Source organism: Athene noctua, chromosome Z (genome assembly GCF_965140245.1).
Source record: "Athene noctua chromosome Z, bAthNoc1.hap1.1, whole genome shotgun sequence".
Taxonomy (NCBI): Eukaryota; Metazoa; Chordata; class Aves; order Strigiformes; family Strigidae; genus Athene; species Athene noctua.
The window spans coordinates 60,862,828-60,885,945 of record NC_134077.1 but is presented as its reverse complement, the minus strand read 5'-3'; the positions used below and the strand labels follow the sequence as shown (position 1 = coordinate 60,885,945).

General features: G+C 40.4%; 1 protein-coding gene across 3 annotated transcripts in view; it reads right to left on the bottom strand.

Annotated features, from left to right (window-relative positions):
• The window catches only part of PCSK5 (proprotein convertase subtilisin/kexin type 5), a 249,494-nt gene extending 226,715 nt beyond the window's left edge, over positions 1–22,779 (bottom strand). For all 3 annotated transcript variants that reach the window (XM_074931390.1, XM_074931391.1, XM_074931392.1), the window contains exon 1: positions 22,142–22,779. In XM_074931390.1, the coding sequence (XP_074787491.1) occupies positions 22,142–22,339 (198 nt within the window). In that variant the 5' untranslated portion in view covers positions 22,340–22,779. The remainder of the gene's footprint in view (positions 1–22,141) is intronic.
• Positions 22,780–23,118: the final 339 nt, after the last annotated feature.

Genomic DNA, 23,118 nt, shown 5'->3' with positions numbered 1-23,118 from the left:
CCAGAGAGGATGGGACAACACTCAAAACCAGTAATCTAAAAAACCCCCAGTATTCTGAATTTACATCTATAAGAATACATGTGCAGGAAACTTAAGAGTTTAACAGTAAAGGTTCAAAGAAAATTGGAAATAAGTCACTGAAAAACTCCAAGAATATGCTTTTAGAATGTTAGAAAACAAAAATCTCGAGAAAATCTCGAAGTAGACTAAGAAGAAATATTGATAGAAAATTATTATTTTCAAGGAGTACTTGCAATATTTTATCTTAAAATTTAAAGATGCAAACAGTACAGGGAAATGATGGAGAATCTCTATGGAGAAAGAAAATAAAATCAACAAATTAAATGAATTTACCTAATGGAGAAAACTGCAACAGGGTCTAAGATATTAATCCCAGACTGTGCAGTTGGTCCATCAATATCTTCCTTTCAGGAAGAATGACTTTTTACTTTGAGTCAAATTCTGAAATATTCAGTTAAACCTAGTTAGTTTGTCATAAATTAAATAGGAATTGGTTCGGCTAAGCCTAATTAAAGTATGTTAGCACTGTGATAATAATTTTCATGTTTGAAACTGAAACAGAACTCCAGCTGAAGCGGTGCAACACTGTAGCATGAATGAACCCAGTCTCACATCTCCATAGGCATGCCCATAAACAAATCCTCCTTAAACATATATGGGGAAGCCTTCTTGCAGACACCTCAAAGAGCAGCAGGAGCCTGGGCCTTCTGGGGAGGTGGAAGCTAGCCAATGTTATTCTAATCTACAAAAGGGGCAAGAGGGAAGACCAAGGAAGATGCAGACCTGTTAGTCTAACCTCAGTTCCTCAAAAAAAATTATGGAGAAGATTACACTGGGTGCTACTGAAAAGTATTTAAAGGAAAATACAATCATCAGGCACAGTCAACATGGGTTCACAAAGGAACAGTCCTGGTTAACTAATCTGATATCCTTCTACGATAAGGTCACCTGCCTAGTGGATGAAGGGGAGGAGGTGGATGTAGTTTTTCTGGATTTTAGTAAGGCTTTTGATACTGTCCCTCACAGCACTATTCTGGACAAGTAGTCTCAACTGCAGATTAGTGGGTTCACAGTGCATCAGGTGAAGAACTGGCTGAAGGGCAGAGATCAAAGGGTTGTAGCGAATGGGCATACATCTAGCTGATGACCAGTCACCAGTGGTGTTCCTCAGGGCTCAATTCTAGGGCCAGTTCTATTCAACATATATATATATATCAATGATCTGGATGAAGGAGCTGAATGCACCATTAACAAATTTGCTGACAATACTGAGCTGGGAGGTGCTGTCTCATGAGGAACAAGAGGCCATGCAGAGCGATCTAGATAGACTGGAGTATTGGGCTATGATTAATGGCATAAAATTTAACAAGTTGAAATGCTGTATTCTGCAATTATGTCGGCCACAAGTATAAACTGAGAGGAGTGGCTGGAGAGCAGCCCCACAGAAAGAGATCTGGGGGTGCATCAAACACAATATAAACAGCTAGTCAAAAGAGCCAATTATCCCACTGTTATTCAGCACTGCTGTAGCTTCACTGTGAATACTGTAGGCAGTGGGCCCTACAATTTAAGAAGGATCTGAAGGTCCTCCAGAGGAGGGCAACAAAGCTGGTGGAAGGACTAGAAGGCATGTCCTGTGAGGAGCAGCTGAGGACTCTGGGTTTGTCTAGTTTAGAGAAAAGGAGGCTGAGGGGTGACCTCATTGCCCTCTACAGCTTCCTGAGGAGGGCAAGTGGAAAGGGAGATACTGAACTCTTCTCCCTCAGATCCAGCAACAGGGTGCATGAGAGTGGTTCAAAGCTGTGCCAGGGGAGGTTCAGACTGGACATTAGGAAGCATTTCTTTGCTGTGAGGGTGTTCAAACACTAGAACAGGCTTCCCTAAAGAGATGGTCAGTGTCCCATGCCTGTTAGTGTAGGCTAATAATAGGCTTTAACTTTTGGTCAGCCCTGAAGTCAGGCAGTTGGACTAGCTGATCATTGTAAGTCTCTTCCAACTGAAATAGCTATTCTATTCTATTGCATCACTTTTAACTGCATTAACTAGAGTTCATTCTGAGTTTAACAGCCTGTAGCACACTGAATGTCCCTCAGCATCAGGCTATTGTGGCGACGTTTTTGAATTATTATCAACCACTGAAATTTGGTGCCAGGGTTAGCACCAGTGCAGGTGATGGCATGCTTCCCTGAGACAAATGGACGTAATCAGTCACTTCCAGGACATTTCCTGGACTCATGAGTAGCCTCAAACAGGGCTGAAGTGCTAACTACTGGCAAGTGATGCTACTCTTGCTCCTTAAGTCCTCAGAGACCCGTAAAGTGCATATTCACGATACCAGAGTACTCTACAACGGTTACAGACCTTTTATGGACCTTGCTGCCTTCAGAGTGAATTAGAAACCTGCTGCTCTGTGTGTGTGTTTACATCTACACAAGCACACATGTTACTGAAAAGACACACCTTAAGCAGGTAACTGTATTTTACCACTGCACAGAACTGCATAAATAGAAAGGCCGTATTTTAGAGAATATAAACATCTGTCCTGTTTTGTGCTACACAGATTGTAATACCACTGAGTTCTTTGTGTCTTGTCTTGCACTAGTTTGAAGCTTTTATTTATTTATTGACTAAAATTAAACTCCAGCTGACTCCTCTGAGGGTATCCAAAGCAGCAAATTTAGGAGATGACCCAATTGCACCCCTGGAGGCCCTATAGTTTAGCAGCACTAGGGATCCAGAGAAGAGACTGAGGGGATCAGCATGCTCTACCTTCCAGCCAAAGGGGGACAGCCTGAGGCTTTGTAATGCTTGACAGCTATACGCCCTCTGAGACTTCGGGCTGAGGAGACAGAATTAAGCCCTTAGAATAAAGTGTGGCAACTGTAATGCCACGTCTTCCAGGCAGCATCAGTTTTCAGATAATAACAATTATTAATAATAATAATTAAAGAGGTGAGATTTACAGCTTTAGTTCATAACTGTGAACGACATTAAAGGATCCCAAATCTTTTAAATTGAATTTAATTCATATTCACTAACTGCCCATGCCTCTCATAGTAAGGTAACACCAGCATTATTAAAAATTTTATTGCCCTCTTTTCCCTTCATGGGAATTTACTCAGACCTTCCAAATCCTTGGACCACTTGGAGAACAGTTAAACCATGGAAATAGAGCACAATAAAACTTATCATTATGGATGTTCTTGTTAAATTGGTTTTTATACTTTTAACTACCAGGTCTTAGAGGCACTCTCAGAGGAAAAGCAATTCAAAGACAGAAACTCCAGACTGCAGAGCTAGCTACCTTAGAGACTGATGGCAATTTAACTGTTTTATCTTTGGGAAATCTTTGTAACCTCCTTTTTGACCTGGAGGACCTGATTTCTTTAAAAAGAAATAGAGAAACAGTCCCAAGGAATTGCCTGGACAAAAGTAAGGACAATAGATGGTGCAGGCAGGGGACACTTACTCTCTTTAGAAGTAATCTTCATCACTGAACATTTTAAATAGATACATACATACATTTTAATAGCACCATAATATATCTATTCAAAGATGAAATAATTCCTGGAAGTAACAATCCTACAATAGCACAGTGGAATAACAGAAAACCAAAGGATCTGCATATTTACATTAATTTTATATTTATTAGGTCTTATTTTCTATTTAATGTTAAGAAAATGTGTGAATTTTAAAGATAATATGAAACAAGAGCCAAACATTCTAGGCTTGTCCTTGGAAAATACTTCTTCCAAATGTAGTTTTACAGTCTGATGATATATTAAGATAATTTAGGACATAATTACTGAACGAATTAATGTACATCTGCATTGTGTCCTCATAAACTCTGTAAGGAAATACAAATGTTAAGGTGGTCTGTTAAATATACATATATAAATATATATATATATATATATATATATATATATGATCACCAAACTGACATATCCAAGTAAGAAGATGCCTCTATCCAAATATTAAAGCTCTCTGCTAGTCCCCTGTTGGGCTGATAGGCTATACTACACTGCATGAGCTAAAATAGCTTCCTGGATTACTACAGGCAAATAATATTTTTTTAAAAGCCAAAACTACCACCACTAATGAATACTATAGTCTCATCCCTAGCTAGAGCAGCAAGATAATACTGCTCAGATGACTAGTCTAAAGGATGGAAATAATGCTATTTAGACTCTCTTTTACAGAGACTCTGAATCTCTACATTACAGGAATATCTGCTGGGTGGGGGAAATAAGTGCACTTTTAATGTGCCCAAACTTAGTTAACTAAAACAATTTGAAGCAACAGCAGAACCAAGGTGATGTGGGTATGAACACAGATTGTCATCTCAGAGGCAACCCAGACTACTCTGAAAGCTTGAATTCCAGCTATGCTCAAATGCCCAAGTAACCCAGTTCTCAGCTCTATTTCAAGCCCACTCAACTAACAGAAATTCAACAGCCCAAGTTGTGAAAACATTTCTGTATGCGCTCAAGGTAGGAATAGCCTAATTTGCCAGATCCTGTCTTTGCTTTCTCATGTTCCTTTCTCTTCAGGTTTGTTCTAAAAGGAACTGATGTGTCTGCAAAGCATTGCTGTTCCTGAATAGTGATACTCTGAACAAGTTGGGCTTGGTCTTAAATGCACCCCTCCTTCTTGAAACATTTATTTAGTCTCCTAGATGGAAAAAACCCTATACTGTAATCAAGAGTTCTTGCTCAGTTCCTTAAATCTTTGGACTGGAGGATGGCACAGTTCAACCAGAAAGAGGAGATTCCCTTCTGGTCCACCAGCATATGAAAAATAAAAACCCCAAACGGGCAAACAAATTAAACCACATGGCTATTACAGCAGAAATATCACAATCTTCCCAGAAATAAATCAGGTTCTATCTCCTCACATGGTAGGAACATGCTAACACCTTACCACTTTATCCTTGACATTCCCTCTCCTTCTGTTTAAATGGAGAGAAAAAAATATCACCTTACCGAATTAACATATGCCACTCTAGACTTCTTTTGTATTTTTCTTCTGTGTTTCAGCTATTTGAAGGGAGAAATTTTGTCCAGGCATTACGTTGAGCTAGGAGAGTACAGTTTGGCTTTTTAAACAGTTGATGTCAAAAATGAGTAAGAGAGCCATTAAAATAAAGTAGTTCTGCATTATGTTCTTTCAGATAACGTCACTGCTGTTGCTTACATGCTGTTGTATTTGGCTTTAAAATAAAGTAGCACATTCACACAGGAAGAATAAACAAGCTTTCTAGTCTTTTAAGTTTTCATGTACCTTTGTTAGTAGGATAAAAAGTAACAATATCCTGAGGTCAATTATAATTCTTAGTATCATTCTAACCTGGTATCAAGGCTGAGATTTTTTTCAAAGTCACTTCATAAACTTTAATGTGAATTTGAATTTTTATGTATCTATTAGGAAGCTTTAAAATTCTTAGAAAATACTGTAAATAATTTAAGTAAAAATGCAGATTAAAAATAACACAAAAAGAACATTTCAATTTGCAGTATAAATTCTTTAAAGGAGGTGGTATATTTAATTGTGGATTACCTCTATAAAAATACTTTTTCTAATAGGTTGTCTTTTCAAGGCTTTCAGCTGTGTACCAGAATATTTAGACATATTTAGAGTCTCAATTCTAAACCTTAATTAAAATCTAATTATTAAAATTAAAATCTAAATTTAAATGCAAATTCTAAATTGCTAGTTAGATTTATTCTAAAATATTTTCAGAATTCCAAAATTTTACTTTTCTAAATAGAGAAACATTCTATTCTAAAATATTCATTATATTCTAAAATATAAGCAATAGAAAGCAAAATAAATTTCCTCTGAGACTGATAACTGGCCCATAACTTTCACAAAGTTCAGGTAAATTGGAGAAAGCTTCCTAGATCATACCTTCTGCATATAGGTTACTTTGTATGGTTGCATTTTAAAACAAATATTGCCAAATGAAATTCTGCTTTTTGAGATTCCAGTATTTTAGTGCTCTCTTGATAGCCTCATTTAACATGTAGAATTACTGGGGAAAAAAATGAGAAAAAAACTAACAAATAAATAGCAACATAAAATTACTTCATCAAAAAAAAAAAGTTTCATCATGTAACACAACAAAATTTTAGAACAACTATCTTGCAAGAATTGGAAAACATTAAGCCATAAAAGAGGTCACAGGTCTCAAGAGGTAATATGAATTTAGATATTAGAAAGATATAAATTAGAACTGTATCACAGCTTTATTCTAATACACATTAAATCATGCTAAGATTTATTAATTTAATCTACCCTGTTATACAGGATGAACAATCCTTCCAAAGAGGATTGTGGCATCTTTTTTGGATTATATATTCATATAAATCCTGTGGATTTTTGGAATAAAGATCTTTCTGACTTACTAAGTTCTGAAAGGAGGGAGAGGTTAGCTGATTTTCTTCAGATAAAAATACACTTTGATCATATTTAATTACAAACAACACTACTTCTCAAAGTGCAGGAAAAAAAGAATACTCAAGCCACATCATAAAAAAAGAAATCACAAAGACACCCTTCAGGTAACTGATGCCTGCAAAAAGCTGCCTGAATAAAAACCGGGTGAAAATGATGTTTGGGTCTTACATGGATGAGCCCTAAGGAGAACTGTGTCTTACATGCCAGAGGTCACAAGAGACCACAGTAAATACATATTCCGTCCAAAAATTATGATAGAAGCGGAGCCTGAGTCTGGCCCCTACCTTTCTCTGTTGCAGCTCAGAGAACAAGAACGTGCATCAATCTTTATGGTATGACAAGAGCTGGCAGCTCTTCTTCAGTTTGAACTGTGCTGTGCATTGGTTGCCTCTGAACACTTGCTATGTGGTATCACTTCCCAAGCATGCCCTCAGTGAAGTTAAGAATAAACAAAACGTGAGAAGTGGAAGATAGCTGGACACTATGTTGATTGTTCAAACATTACACTGAAAGAAATCTCACTCTAGCACTTGAAATCTTTCTTTTAAAGTCAGTAAGGGTTTCATCCACCTCCTCTCTAGGATGGATAAATGGGTTGTGACTATTAGAACAATGTTCAAAAAAGGTAAAAATCAATGAACAAAGAGTCCTTAATTACTACGTGGCGGGGGTGTGTGTGTGTGGGGGGGGGGGGGGGGGGTGTACAGGGAAGAGGGAAGGTTTTTGTATTAAGTGCAGGTTTGGTCTTCTAACAGATATATTAGCCCAAAACAGCTGGTGAAAGATGGCAAAGGAAGCCATTTCCACATCTGTCATGTGAAATGTTAAAATTCAAGTACAACGATGGGCATTAATAATTGCAACCCCAGTGTCACTTCAAGCTTTGCCTAAGGATGCATCACAGCAATTGGCGAGTTTATGTCCCTATCAAATAAAGCAATGAAAGGTTGCTCAGCAACCTGTGACCATAGGTTTGCAGTTCCAGGACAACATTACACATTTCATGAAAATCAATTACTGCCTTCATTCCCATTAAGCTTTTCTATTGTTTCTTTTCAATACAGAAAGCAGTGCAATGTAAACTGGTAGTTCATGCCCCTTTTTGTGACGCCCAGTGAGTCACCACCTTATTTCTGCAAGTAAAAATAAGTGCAACAAAGTGTATTTATTTTCTGCTGTACAAACAAACTTAACCTCTGCAATATTTCAAGTGACTTCAACACAGTCATCATGCATTGCAAGTTCAGGCCATAGCAAACATTGTTTCTATCTGCAAAGAACCTATTAGGCAATATGGTAATGTTTGTTTCAGTAAACATCCCCCATAATGAAGCCACCAAACAGCAAACAAATACCTTTAACATTTGGAAGGGCCAACTAAATTGCCACCTCTTTCTGAAATATTTTTTACCCTTTCTCAACTTGCTACTCTGTAATTTAAAATATCTAAATGATACACTCTATCACCTGAAATGAGCTTCGTCACTATTTTATTGACTTCCAATCCTATTTCATGTTGTATCACCAAACAAATGTAAAATGATGAGAGAATGAGGATGGATACTTACGAAGTATCATGAATGTTTATTTAAGTAGCAAGCAAAACTGCCATATTCCGTACTTTATTAGCTACTCCAGACTCTTAAGGATCATTGTTTCTTCATAATCTCCTTTCTTCATAAATTGTACTCGCTGATATGAAATCATAATAAAGCATGAGGCTTGACAAAGTTCTGACACCCCTATTTCAATCAGTATACACAAACAGTATAAAGGCTAATTAAGAAACAGGGTTTTTTAAGAAACTACAGCATGAAAAGTTTCACAGCAAAGAATGTTCATATTCATTTCCTTTTAAATCTTGATCATGAAATATTTAATAATCATCATCCGTGTCCTAGAACTTGTAAACATCTACCCAGTCCCAGTGGGATCAAGTCTCTTCTCATTTACAAAACCATAAATCAGAAATAACTCTGTTGAAGCTAATGGAATTTAAGAGGCATAAATCAAGGGCAATCAAATCTAATGGGGTTACTTGCATAAGTAAAGGATTTAAGAACTGGACACCAAGTTAGATATACTGTTATATCTCCATCCAGTTATTTAAACATCAATATAAAACTCTTAAGCACATTAATAGCAAGGGAGTTTATAACATTCAAAATGACTAATGCAGTGGCCTACAGTAGTCATACTGTTTCCAGTGAACATTTATACTGCCAGCAATAAACCTTTTCATGCTGTACTTTCTCTTACAAATCTGAATTCAGCTCTTATTGGTCATAGTAAATACAATGTTCTCATTTAACCAACTTTCTCATGAGACTTGATTTAAGCAATTTCCTCCTCTATCACAAATATAATTTACTGAAGAGTAATAAAAAGTGACTCATGGGAGTATCTAGGACTGCGTTAAGTTCATCTGTGTGGTATGTGCAGGCACTAAATCCAATGCTCTTTTACAGTGAACAAAATGATACATCTTCAACTTTGTACTCTATCAAAGTCTGATGATCTTCCATTCTGTACAACAATCTTAACTGAATACAGAGAAGCATGCAATTTGTCCAGAACCAGGCATGATGCTGATACATTCATCTATCTTATTTGGTTAATGCTAGAGCTGTACAAAACTTATACTTCTTTGTGTAAAAGTAAGGTTTGCCGGTATCCTTTATTTATATAAGCAGTCTCCACACCCACATGTAATTTCATGATTTTGATATGACAACTTCAGCAACAATTATTCATATGAGTCCAAAGTTTAATAGTATGAAAACAAAAAAATCCTTGTTTGCAAAGATCTAAAGATATGTGTAAAGAAGCAACTAACTAAGCAAATAAGACCAAAATAATCTCCAAAATTATTTCATTATGTAGCATTCAATACTATTAAGAAAGAAAACTTCACCATTGTCATAACTAATATTTAGTGAGGATATCAAAAAATATTACAGCACACAAGGGACTTTTAATTCTAGCATAATCATATAATATTCCATTTGAAGCTATCTGCAATCACACCAACAAAAAAGTGATATTGAATCTACTAATTCAGATATACTCAGGTCTCTCCTGCTTTATCAACATCCACAGTGCTGGAAGAGTGATTAAGGTTCAATTCAGCATTCACTGGAAACAGTGGGATCTTCCACTGTATTTAATGGGAGCTGCAATAAGCACTTAATGAAGAAGCACTTTTTTTTTTTTTTTAATCCAGACCTCACTGAGGCCTACATTTTAGATTAAGATAACATGTCTAGGTTCATCTACCAGCTTCTAAACTACTTCAGACTACAGAGAAGAGTCAAGTAGAACTGATATCCAATTCATGCTCAAGTATTTAAATTTACTAAAATCAATAAAGAACAGGTCACAGCTTTCATACACTGCCTGTTTCACACATATAAGAATAGTCCTTGATGGCCTTCTTGGAGAAAAGAATCTTACAATCTGAGGGCTCAGTGAATGCTTAGCTGTGTACCTGAAAGTGGATTTTCATGGAGAAAAGAGAAATATTTCTACTGTATATCTGTTTAATATGTTGGTATTACATATATAAATACCAAACATATATATATAATACCAAAATACTGAAACAGGGAAAATCTGGTCAGTTAGAATGGCAGCAATGAATTGGATAAAACCATGTATTCTTCTCGATAAATGGATTTGCGTTTTGATTTAGAAACATTTCTTTCCATGTCATACGAGTCCTATAAAATCAGAAACATCAGTAGATCACACAGATTCCAGCCACTACTAGAATTGCTCACTGTGCAGTTAAACATGTCAGATTAGTATTTTTAAGTGCCAGCAAGAAAAGGAAATCAGTCAAATTTCACAAGTGGAATGGTATTTATCTACAAGAAAGCTTTCAAAACAGCAATCTGTTGCAATGATAGAACCATTTATTGAGAAGATCTGTGATGCCAACACAGTCCAGAGTCCCTTTAGGTCACAGAATGGTTAACCCTTTTAGAAAGCAAGGCTCAGTGACCCCGTTTAATTACAATTATCAGTTTTCCCAGGTGATGGCTTTGTGATTTGTCAGTTGGCCATGATCATCATGCACTGGTCTAAGAATTATCAGGAGGAGTCCATTCACTGACAATGGATATTTAAAGTTCTGTGAGCTGAAGCAAAGGTATCATTTGATCAGACAGACATAAAGGAGTAATGACAGTAATGCAGAGATGGTCATGTGTCAAGAGTGTCAAGGAAATCCCAGATATTGTCATACATGTCCTCTCTGGAAATGACCTTGTATTTCAAATAGTTTGAGTTTCAACCCAAGGAATGGGAATGATTTGTCTTACAATTGAGCAAAAGGGAATCTTTCAAGAGGAAAACTAAAAACAGTATCATAGTTAATACTGTCATGTTATTTAGGGCTAGAGCTCTTGTTGTGTGGCAGTGATGGGACACATCTGGGTCAGACTTTCTGATACAATTGGAATATTCACAAATGCATTTCTAAAAACTGCAATACTTTTTTGACCTAACTTTAAGAGACTGAGGTCCAGTGAGAGAAGTGGTTTTTAAAAGCAGGAAAAGCTAAGTGCTGTAAGACCACTGTTCAGGTATCTGCACTGGCTTCACTGCATTCCCAATTGGTAAAACTACCGGTCCTCATGCAGGAGAGGGCTTGGCAGCTTGAGAAAAAACAGAGCTTATTCTACAGTCCATTCCTGCAGAGAAGCGGCACTACTGATTTCCAAGCGGGGTAGGGAAACTTCCTCTTAAAGCCCACTGCTGTTCATTCATGCTTGGCTCACTGGAGTCCAGCATACTCACAAAGCATTGATTTTTTTTCCAAAGTTTAGCGTTTGATGGATTTGCTTCAGTTCAGCTTAGAGATGGGTTACTCAACATACGATACTTGAAGAACAAATATTCTGCAGTCCAGAATGTGGAAGGAACGTGGGTGAAACAGCTCAATAAAAACACTCAGAAAATTAAAGTAATTGAAAGCAACAGGAGCAGTGTCATGAAATCTTTCACTTAAAAAACAGTTCTCACATTTCAGGATAGCTGGGTGACAAATGTGATGTCAATTTTTAAAAGGAGATCTTAAGCACTATGAACTTGCAAGTCACTACTAGGCAAATGAGTAGAAGCTAAGAAATAAGATAATTAATGAGTACTTGGATAAAAAAATGACCACTTTGGAAATAATTAAAACAGAGGAGAAATCTACCTTACAGATTTAGTAGTGTTCTCTGAAGAGGTAAAGAATATAGATGGGTAGATAGATATACTCTGGTTGGACTTCCAAAAGTCTTTCGACAATGTCCTCTACCATCAGCTTTTAAGAATTTAAGAAGTCATGGCATAAGGTCTTTGCAGAAGCAAGTAATCAGTTAAAAGACTGAAAACAAAGCTTATGAGTAATTAGTTATTGTTTATTAAAAAGCAATTAGCTTCTCACCATGGGCAGAGGTCCCTGCTGGGGTTCTGCTGAGGTCCATTTAAGAACCTCTTCCGGAACCTACAGTATTTCATAAAAAAACACTTACATGAAAACGGGAGTGAGCAATAAGGTATAGATTGTTATTGTTATCTATAGCTATCTATAGCTATTGTTACCACAGATATAAAAACTGTGGCTGACTGTGCATGAGCTGCAGAAGGACCGTGCGACAATAAGATGGCAAATGAAATCCAATGCAGACAAGTGTAGATGAACTGATCTACAAACCTAATATCACTCTAAAATGAACTATTTTGAGCTGCCCAGTACCATTGAGGAGAGATGACCTCAGGGTCATGTCAGACTAATGCATGGCAACTCAGGTCAGTAGAAGTCCCAACAGCAAATGACATACTAGACATGATCAGAGAAGTATGGAGAATGAAGAAGGTAACATGGCACTCTAAGAATAATCCAAGGTTTTGCCAGACTTTAAGTACTGTGTGCAGTTCTAGTTGACTCTATTCAAAGAGGACAGAGTAGAGCTGGAAAAATTTCCAAGCGGGAGAAGAAGGTTGGACAAAGATATGGTACACCCTCCATATGGGGAATAGCTATGTTCAGACTCTTGAGTGCAGATACAATACAATTTAGGGGAAAATATTAGAATCTAAAAAAATCATGTATAACATAAGAATGGACATAGATAAACTTTCACTGTCTCTTTCAACAGCCATCAAACAAAGTTAGTAAGTAACAAGCAAAAGGTGGTTCTTCATGCAGTGAAGCAGCAAGCTTCTAAAATTCTTGCCAAAGGATATTGTGTATGCTCAAAGTTTACTTTTATTTGAAAGACTAGACAAGTGTCTAAACAAAAAACATCAAAAATTTCTAAGTAACAATACCCAGCTCGGTCTCCTGAGCTGAAAACAACTGAAGGGAGTGTAGGGAGAAGCACTGGATGCTTGTTTTGTTCATCCTCTACCACAGACCGTAACTTAACACCACTGCCATAGGCAGGCAGGCTGGCTGGATCTTTTAACTGACCCAGAATGGCCTTGCATCCTTATGGGTCTATTTGAATAAAGGCTGTTCAAGAGAAACAAAAAATGTTATAGGAACTACTTCTCTACACCCTAGAAGTCATACTACTGGCTTTAGAGGTGCAACACAGGGTGCATTTTCTTTCCTGTTTGTTTTTAAGACCTCAGGTTACTGTGTTAATAAGCTCTACAAAGAAAAGCTCAATAAAAGCAAAAAAATATTCTCTAGGTTTATCCAGAGGGGAAGCTACATGCTACCATTGATTAAGCTAAATATTTTAAAAAGCACAATATTATCCAATTCTAGGCTTGAATTTCAGCCACACAGCACTATTCAGTAACGCCTTCGCTACCCACTAAGCACCCTTGCGCAAAACCTGGTGGTTTTATTCCAGTTTGAACATGAATGAGTAAGAGAGAAGGTTTAATTGTGACTTGTAACATCTCTGTAACTTCAGTTTGGCCCTGGAAAACAAACATAAATGAGGCCTATTCCCTGCTGCCACAAAAATATCTCTATTTTAAACTGATACTTATGTAAATTAAAAACTGTATCTATCTCCAAGTACTACTTCATTAACAGTGTCCTTCAAATTCCTGAATTTGGGCACAAAACTAATCTATGGGATAGTAGGTCAAAACTATGCTAGTAAATTGATATATCGATTTATTACAGCAGGGCAGCAAATGACTACCTGCCACAGTTCCTTTAGAAACTGTTTCGGTCAATACTTCAACTAGTGACCTGACTACTGTCATTGGAAAGACACCTATTAAACATAATACACATGAAGAAGCAGAGAGGATCTGCAAGCACATTGAGGGGCACAAACAGAATTCAAAACAAACTGAAACTGTAAAATGAGGTCTGGAAAAACAAGGCAAGATTCAGCAATGGCACATGAGAAGTACTAAACCTAATCAATAATAATAATCTACTGTACAAATTCAGGCTGGAAAACAATGGGCTAGGAATTTGGCAGAATCAATCTATGAACCATAGCAGATCACAAACTGAACTAAGTCAACAATGTCGTAACGGCCACAGGACAGACAAACACTATAATGAGCTACATAAATAGAAGTGCTGTGCTGAAGACAACTGAAGGAATCCTTATACTGTACTCAGCTGTAATGCTCTAGCAGCTCCTTGTTCAAGGTGAGTATCACTTAGAAAGACCAGAGTCAAACAGAAAAAGTTGATCAGCGAAAGCCTGACCTATGTGAAACAAAGGAAAGGACTGGACTTAGATGAAAAAGGATAAAAGTGGTGGCAGGAAGAATGGAATGCTACAACTTTTCTGATGCTGCTACTCTTTATGTTTGTAAAGAAACAAGAAATGCAGGTTTTGAACTTCAGGAAGACAGATACAGCTGACTTCACTGGGGCAAAGAGCATAATGAGACACTAGAATCAACCATGACCAGGCACTGTGGAACATCCTGACTGAAAACCTTTGAAAACTGATTAAATATCTGTCAGGAAAGATGAGGGCATAGCTGATCCTCCTCAAGGGCATTGCAATTGATAAACTAATCTATAGAGATGTACCCCCTGCCTTTCACTTCTACAGCTGTCAGCCACTCTCAGCCAAAGGTCACATTGCACCACCCATGACCACTGTCATAGAAGAGGTATGACACACTACTGATTTACTCAATACGTTTTACAGATTTCTTCTGGTTCTTCCATTTTAATCTAGCCTGGTCCACTTCTTATGTATTTTGTCTGAGAAGAGCAGTTCCCACAGACACTGCCATTTGTAAACTGGGCTTGCAACTAATTGTTATTCTTAAAAGTATAATTTAGCATGTGTTTGCCTAAGGGCTTTAAATAAAAAATCATCACATAATTTGTAGTTTGACTATGCTGTTAAATGAGATTCTCACATTCTCTCATTTTGTAACAACATAAAAGACGATTAGGTTGCCTCTATCACCAGAACCCATTTGGCACATTCTTTTCTTCATCCTACTCCTCATGAAAGCTCACATTTAGTAGTAGTAAGCTCTGCTCTCTCTCCCTCCTCCCTCTCATTTTTAACTGCACAGACACATGAACTACTGCTAAGTATGAAGCAATTAGCCATGGCATACACTTTGTATTAGTCAATATGTGCTGGTTTTGTGGTATATGAACATTTGCAAGAATATTATTTCAGTGTTTACATTTTCCAGAGATCTTTATACCTAGTAGTTATTCTCTACCAGTCCCCAAATGTACTTTTTTATAGAAAAAAAGAATAGAGAAAATTCAATTTTCCTTGGTGTATCTGTGTAACCCCACTACATCTGCATGTGAACACAGCTGAGAGTACAGCTAGCTTTGATTCTTTTAATATTGTAGTGCTGGTACTTGCATCTTTAAAACTCAGGACTTATTAAACTTATCCCAGGTATTACATTTTAATAAGAGTATACCCTGTTTCAATGCTGTGACCACACAAGCTGTTAGGGGCATGCACCTTTTATTAACTGTCTATATTATTGTTATGGGGTAGCTGAACTTCTTTGCACACAGGCCTACTATCCTGTTTTTTTAAGTCATCCATGTAAAGTGGTGGAGATTATGGTAGCAAACTTCTTCATTTGCTGAAGACAATGTTACTTTAGGCTCCTTATCTTAAAATAAGCTCCCTTTTCTCTTAAGTGAATAATTTTTTTCTAGTCTTTCAATTTCAGCTACTTAGTTTGCAAAACTTCCTTTTGCCTCCCATCAGGAATAGATTTGGAAAATGGAAAACGGCCATTCCTTCCATTCTTTCTGATCAATTGATCTTGTTACACAACATCTTCTCTGTGCCATCACTGAACTAGTATTTATTAACTCTTTCTGTAATTTGCTGGCTTTAAACCTATAAACTCCCAATAAAAACAAACAAACCAACGAATAAAAAAGCCCACAACCTTTTGGCAAATCACATTAGTATTTACATTACCTAAAGAAATCATATCTGTACATCTAACAGTGACAACCGGGCCACACCTCAAACTTAGAACACTTACAAGTCTTTTGGTTACAGTGTGTATTCCTCACAGGAAGAAAACTGGAGGGAAAAGGTAGTCTGTCACTTGCCAAGGATGGGGAGTAAGTCCCTAGACCCTAGAGGAGATCAGGAAAGAAGTACTGAACGAATACAATTAGGAGAGGAAAGATATGATCTGGAAAAGTGCTGACCCATCCTCAGCCCCTGCCTAGAAGAAAGAAAGAAACAGCAGGATCTAAAGTTTACTCCTATACTAATTAATGAAGCATTTCCCTTGGAGCCACAGGTATCTTTATCTCTTCCATTCTTACATCACCTTTGGGGTATCAGCTGCTTGTTTCTCTTTCTATCCTGCACCTTCAAGGAAAGTCCCCTGCCTGAATGAGAAACTCCTGGCACCTGATGACAGCAACTGAAACTGATGAGGCACCACTTTCTAGAAAAGCACAAACATAGAAAACATTCCTTATTTTGAAGCCCACACATTTCAAATTAAAATAAAAACTCATGTTCTCAGAGTCAGTTACTGAACATTCTCCTCTTTTATATATATAAAAGAAGATGTAAGGGGAAAAAGCTTAAGTGAGTAGCACAAAAGCCTTCAGCAGTAGAACCTGCAGTAGCATTCCAACTTCTCAGATGCTTCACAAGTCAGCCCTCTATAAGCCAGTGTTCCTTTCTCCAGTCTGTTGAGAATATTTTATATTCAGCACCAAACCACAAATTTATATCCAGTGAGAAGCTGTGTTTAGAAGAAACAAGGAAATTCATGGGAATCAAGATGACCTATCAGTATACCTTAATCTTCATGGCTGTATCAAAAGAAAGCTTCCTTTTTTCACTGTATACTAAGGAACCCCCACACTATCAACACTGTCATAATATTTATGCCAATTGTACAAAATGCTACAGAGACTATATATTTAACCCTGAGCAGCTGCCAACAGTGAAAGAAACTTTCCCAAAAGACAGATGCTTTGCTCTTAGAGAAAGATCTGCTTAGTGCAGCCACTGAAAGATAGAAGGGATAGCAAGGAGCTGCTGGGGGATGCATTACACCCCAAATTGCTCCATCCAGTGTGTAACTTAGAACAAGGCATTGGCTGCTTTGCATTATCACAGTCCCAGAGGGCTTGCTAGTCCAGACTGTTTTATTAAAAGACTCATACCAAAAGAATAGAAGCAATTCTTTGACATGAGACAATGATTTGCTTGCTAGAGGAACGACTAATTGCACTTCAAGGGTAGGACAGAAATGTCTGCAGTACATGGGAAAAGAAAAAAAAAAAGGTCAACTCTATGCATTTAAGTCTTGATATTACATGTTTGTGCTATTTTAAAGCCCAATGAAACACAGGACACCTTGGGCCAATTCTTTTGTAGCTTACATTGATGCTTCACTGTGTTTGCTCCATCACCTCTAATGCAGCTGTGGTTATGTCACAGAAATGACATTACCAGTAACCAAGTACTCAAGTCTAAAGTTATGGGACAGGCCCTAAATGAAGGTCTATTAATTTGAGTGTCAGCTCAGGTGGGCCATACTGTCCAAATCAGAAGCTCCAAACGTTGCAGCAATCAACATAACTGACTGTCCAAAGGATATCCTGCTCACTTGTGTCAGTCCGTAAGGGGATCTGCTGCCTCTGTTTCTGTGATTCGTAATCTTCATTCAGTCCTGTGGGGAAAAGAGTTTCCTAACAGAAGCTAATAGTCGATACAATGATAGGTCTAAGTTGCTGCTCTATGCTTTTCCAAGCCATAGAAGAAGAAAATTAATGACAATCCCTACTAGATTCACTAAAAGAATTCAAGTAACTTGGAGAACAAGCTTCTGTGTCTGTCAACTTGACATTGGTAATGGTAAGGAAACACAGGGTAAATGAGCATTATGTTGGAACAATTTGTAGGAAACAAGAACCAGAACATACAGCCTGGAAAAACACAGAGTCAAAGAAGACTCTTTCTCTGTTGCATTGTGTACCCTAAAAATTAATAGAAAACTCTTTTCAATAAGCAGAGAAGCTAAAGCTTCAAACTGCTGTAACAAGAGATGGAGAGCACAGAGAAGTCTGAGAGCAACAGGAGTTTACCAGAAGCTCTGAGATAAAGGAGTTCTTAATTGCTCACCAGCAGGTGATCTCAAGGCCTCTTTTAACATTCCTTTCTGTCATCTGATTCATCCAGTCACTCTGGTAGGCTTGGTAGCTTTCTTGTCATCACCATGAAAATGGACTTAAGAAGTTATTTCAAGACTCAACTGGATATTCTTCAGATCACAGTGCATCGCTTCGGAATGCACCAAATAACAAAAACTGGGAGAAGGGATGTTGTACAATGTTTATGATTCACAGCTTTCCTGGGTCTACCATCTTGTCTCCACTGATCAACTTAATGTGCCTTTCAATGCCATTTTTCACAAACACAACCCAAATATTGCCTACACTTCACTGTTATACTCCTAACCTACCCTAAACTCTCCCTATTCCATAGCACCTTGCATCTCCACTCATGCAAAATTAACAGGGTGGCTGGTAAGAGTACAACCTTCAGAACTCCTGTTTTGCACTATTACCTTCAGCTCTAATCATGCAATTAACTGTTGCCAGACTACTCCTGGGTTTGCAACTTTGCAACTGCACCTACTTGACCTTCATTTTTTATACACAGTTTCACTACCTCTTATCTTGAATATTTTAATTCCATTATTTTTCTGGGGCATTTGTACTGAGTCAGTTCTTTGGGCGAGTAGTGGAATTTGGGTTTAGTTTTTTCTACTTTCTTCTTAAAGGTGAGCTCAAAAATTTAATTTAACAAAAAATATTATACTTAATGCATTACATTAAGTTTTTTTAATCTATTTCAGATTAATTTTGGATGCGTTTTTTTTTAGAGATTTGTAATTACCTTCTTCAAGCAGAAGTAAACAGCTTAGCTCTTACTGATGCAGCTTTAATCATAATATTTCCACTTACCCAGAAGAGATGTTATCTGCAAAACCGAAGTGTTATTGCCTGGCCATAGCCACTACAATATGCAGACATAAGCACGTGAAGTCCTGCCTCTAACAGAATTCTGCTTACAGGATATCTTTTTCAGTGTTTTCATAGTATATTCAACTAAGAGAATGTCTTTCAGCATCTCACAATAAATACAGATTTTTAAATCACTTGCAATTGTCTCTCAACAATAAACAGCAGATTCTTACCCCATTCTCATATTCTTTTGCACTTCCTGTTCTGTGTCAAGTATCTTCCTGCTTTTCTAAATCTATGAAGAAAGCCCATTACAGGCAAATCTAACTCATCAGTTCAGACCATCCCTGACTTCCATTCTCTAAAAATTAATACCTTACTCCCTCTACCCGTCTTTATCAAGCGATAGAGTCTACAAAGAATGATCAATAATCTTCACAGAAAATGATGCATATGTTTTTGTATTTTTAAGAAATAAGAGTCATTGAATTATTTTACATGGGCTTTTAACAATATATACGTGTTAAACTATGTATGGTCAGACCACAGCCATCTGTATTACTTTATGGACTCTCTCAAATTATAAATTCTACCTAGCAACCAGGTCAGACTGATGAAAGTTGTATAAGCACTAGCTGTGAATAAGAGAGCAGACATTAGACTGACCACCAACACACTTCTGAATGTGCTGTCACAGAAATTCCATTTGGAGATGATTTTGCAAGAAAGTATCAGAAACTTAACACTGGCCATAGTAAAAAGATACCCACGAAAGGCAGCTCTGCATAAGACTTTTTGCAAATGCACAACATTTCTTAGGGCATGTAGCTGTAACAGTAGAGTGCTGAGCTCTACGTTGGCACAGCACAATGACATCTAGCACCTAGTTACTTCAACACAAAGTACATACAGGAAGCTCTCTGGAATTTCTTCACATATGCCCACTGCCTGCTTCTTGTTCTTAAAGGCTGGTTATAGCCAGAAGATGAGGAATCACTCATCAGTCCAGTTCACATTATTACTGAAGTTTTATTTCTCATGTACCCATCATTTAACATTCTTACATTCATCTCCTACTTGCACTCTCCCTATAACTAAATAATGGTATTGGCTCCTTCACATATGCTCTTTTCATCTGTATACCCAGTAACGTATCTTAGTTTTTCATTATTTATAGTCCCTATTTTCTCTCATTCCCATCTGTGTACCTGATCAGTAATGTATCTATTATTAATATCTCATAGGTGTATGCATGGCATTTTCACTGACACATAAGAAGCAATAGTGGCTTACTACATTCTTAACTCAATGTGAAGTTTTGATGTTCAAGGTATAAAAAAGGAGGTTCTGAGTTAGCTAGCTGACAAAAGACAAAAGGGGAAGAAGTGCATCCTGCAACCAGCTAAATGTTGCTTATTGTGGTGCTGTGAAAGCCCAGATATGAACACAGAGAAAGACCTTGAGCAAAGGAGGTGTGCAAGACGAAAAAGAAAAGCATCAGTGCAAAACTTTGTGCTTGAGTTCCTAAATGGCAGTTTCAAGGTGGGGGTTCAATTTTGACATGGAAGTTTCCTTGCAAATTTCTGTGCCTCCAACTGGGAATAACATTGCCTACCTGCTCAAGTGCTCCAAGAGTACTCAATTTTACTGCATCTTTACACACCTTGTTGGTGCTACTCAGTGCCATTTTCCAGCTTTTCTTATGTCAATTATTTATCCTAATAGACTGCACAATTGTCTTATTCAGGCTTGCAATGATTGGGAAAGTTTGAGATGCACACTTCAAATTTTGAGTCAGTGATGCAGTACGTGGGAACTCATTCTACAACGCAAATTGTGTTGTACAGATCTCAGTTTGATCGGTTTGATGCAGAAGGCCTGTTGTGCAAACACAGCTGTGGTGTTGTGAATCTCATGTATAAGATGAAGCTTTCTGTACCTGTAAACGCTCATTTCTAAACTTTCAATTCATGCAGTATAAACTACTGTCTAGAAAGACTGTGCTTGGATGTTCACACCCAAGCGTGCAACGGAATTGTTTAATTTTTAAGCACTCACCTTGCTTAATCCTACAAATGCTACTCATATTCTGAGGATAATTGCCAGGAAAGCCTAGGATACTGGGCACAAACTCAGAAAAAATGATCTTAGGACATTTTAAAGAGCAACTGTGCCTAGCTGTAGCAGCGGTGGAGGTATTTTTCAGCGCGATGGGATCCAGCGAGAACCAGGTGTTCCCTCACTTGCAGTTCCTGGACCTGGCTGGATCCAAGAATCTTCTCATGGGGTCATCTCCGGATTTCGCCAGCCCAGGTGTTTTCCAGCGAAACATCTGCGGGCTCCGCTGCGCCCAAGTGCTGCCCACTGGCCGTGCGCGGGCCGGGGCAGCTCTGCCTACAGCGCCAGCATCCGAGAGCCGACCTCTTCTCTCCCCTCCTTTCGCAAGAGACCCGGCGGAAAGCGCGCGGGCTGAGGGACAGCAGCGCGGGCCGCGGCGGCGGGCGGGAGGGCCGGCCGGCTCCCACCCTGGGGCAGCCTCGGCCCCCTTGGCCGCTCTCCCCTTCCCGCGGGACCCCGAAGGCCGCCGCATGCCGGGCAGCCGCCCCGGGGCGACGGGGCCACCCCTGTCACCTTCTCCTTTCGCCCGCGCCGCCAGAAGAGGGGTCGGGACGCCCCCCGCGGCGGGCCGGCGGCCGCAGCTGCCACGTCCTGGCTGCCGGGGCGACGGGCGCCCGACGCAGGACGAGTTCCTCTTGCACTGGCGGTTTTGCCTTTGCAAGGGGGGCAGGAGGCTGCTCGCCGCGAAGCGCAAAGTTCAGCCGCCGCGGAGGCAGCGCGGCGGCAGCCAGAGCGCCCCGGAGTCCCTCGTGCCCCGCAGTCCCTCGCGCCCCGCCCCCCCTTCCCCCCCGGCGGCTCGGCGGCGCGCGCCGCGCTCCGCACCTGGCCGCGGAGGGGGTCCCGCGGTCGCGGCCCCGACCCCTCCGGCGGGGCCCCGGCGTACCTGCCCCCTCGCATCCCCTCCGCCGGCCCGCGGCGGGGGGCCGGGGTGGGGGGGCGGGGGTGCGCTTCGCAGGCCGCCCCGCGGCGGCGGGGCCGGGGTCGTACTGCGGCCGCGGAGCCGCCCGTCCCTTGCCCCTGTCCCTGTCCCTGCCCCGGCGGCGGCGCAGGGCGGCGGCAGCAGACCCTGCCCGCCGGCCGCGCCGCCGACGCCCGCTCGGAAGTAGTTGTAAGGAGGGTTACCTGTCCTATATTGACGTATCCGTACTTGCTAGCTATCCTGTTGGCCTCCGGGAGCCCCCCAGCTATCCGCACAGCCCAGTGGTTGGTGTACAGGCGCGTCCTGCAGGCGGGCAGCAGGAACCCCAGCACCAGGGTGAGCCGACAGAGAAGGTCCCCGCCGCCTCCGCCTCCCCAGCAGCAGCGGCGCTTCCACCCCATCTTCTCCTCCTCCGCACGCAACCCCCACAAAACTTCTCTTTCCTTCTTCCGAGGTTCTTCTCACCTCCGGGCGGCCCCGGCGGCGCGTCCTCCAAAGTTACCCCGAGGAGGAAACTAGGAAGAGCTTGGAGTAGTGCATTGAACCGCCCGGGTGTTAAATGATGAGGGGTTGGGAATAATGGCTATGATCGGTGATTACTGTTGTCCCCTCCTCCCGCCGCTCTTCGGGGATTAAGTAACTTGCTTGGAAAGCTTCTCTCACAGTTTCTGAGCTCCAGCTTCTCGCTCTGTCCCCAGCTGCATGGGAAGTCGTCTCTCCACGGGGAGGAGGGCTCCTTCTCCCTCTTTCCGCGCTTCCCTCCTCTCTGACTTCCTTCTCCCTGCCAGCAATCTTCTGCCTTCTCTCCCGCGTCTGGCTTTTCCTCGCCTTCCCTCTCTCCCTCCTGCCCGGAGTCCCGGAGCAGCGCGGCGGCGGCGGCAGGCGGTGTGTGAGTGTTAGCAGCTGAGCGCCTCAGTTCACTCCGTCTCAGCCACCTCCCTCTCCCCTCCCTCCCCTCCCCCCTTCCTCCTCCTCCTCCTCCTCCGCCCGCCCTCGCTCGCTCCCGCCCGGCGGCGCCGAGGGCCCGGGGAAATGGCAGCCGCGCTATCCGCGCGCTCCGCCGCCTCCCGCGCTCCCGGGCCCGCGGCGACCACCGGCCCCCGCCGCCGCCCCCGAGGGCTGCCCCTCACCCGGCCGGGCTGGGAGGCCGCCGCCCCGCCGGCGGGGCCGCGGGAACCGC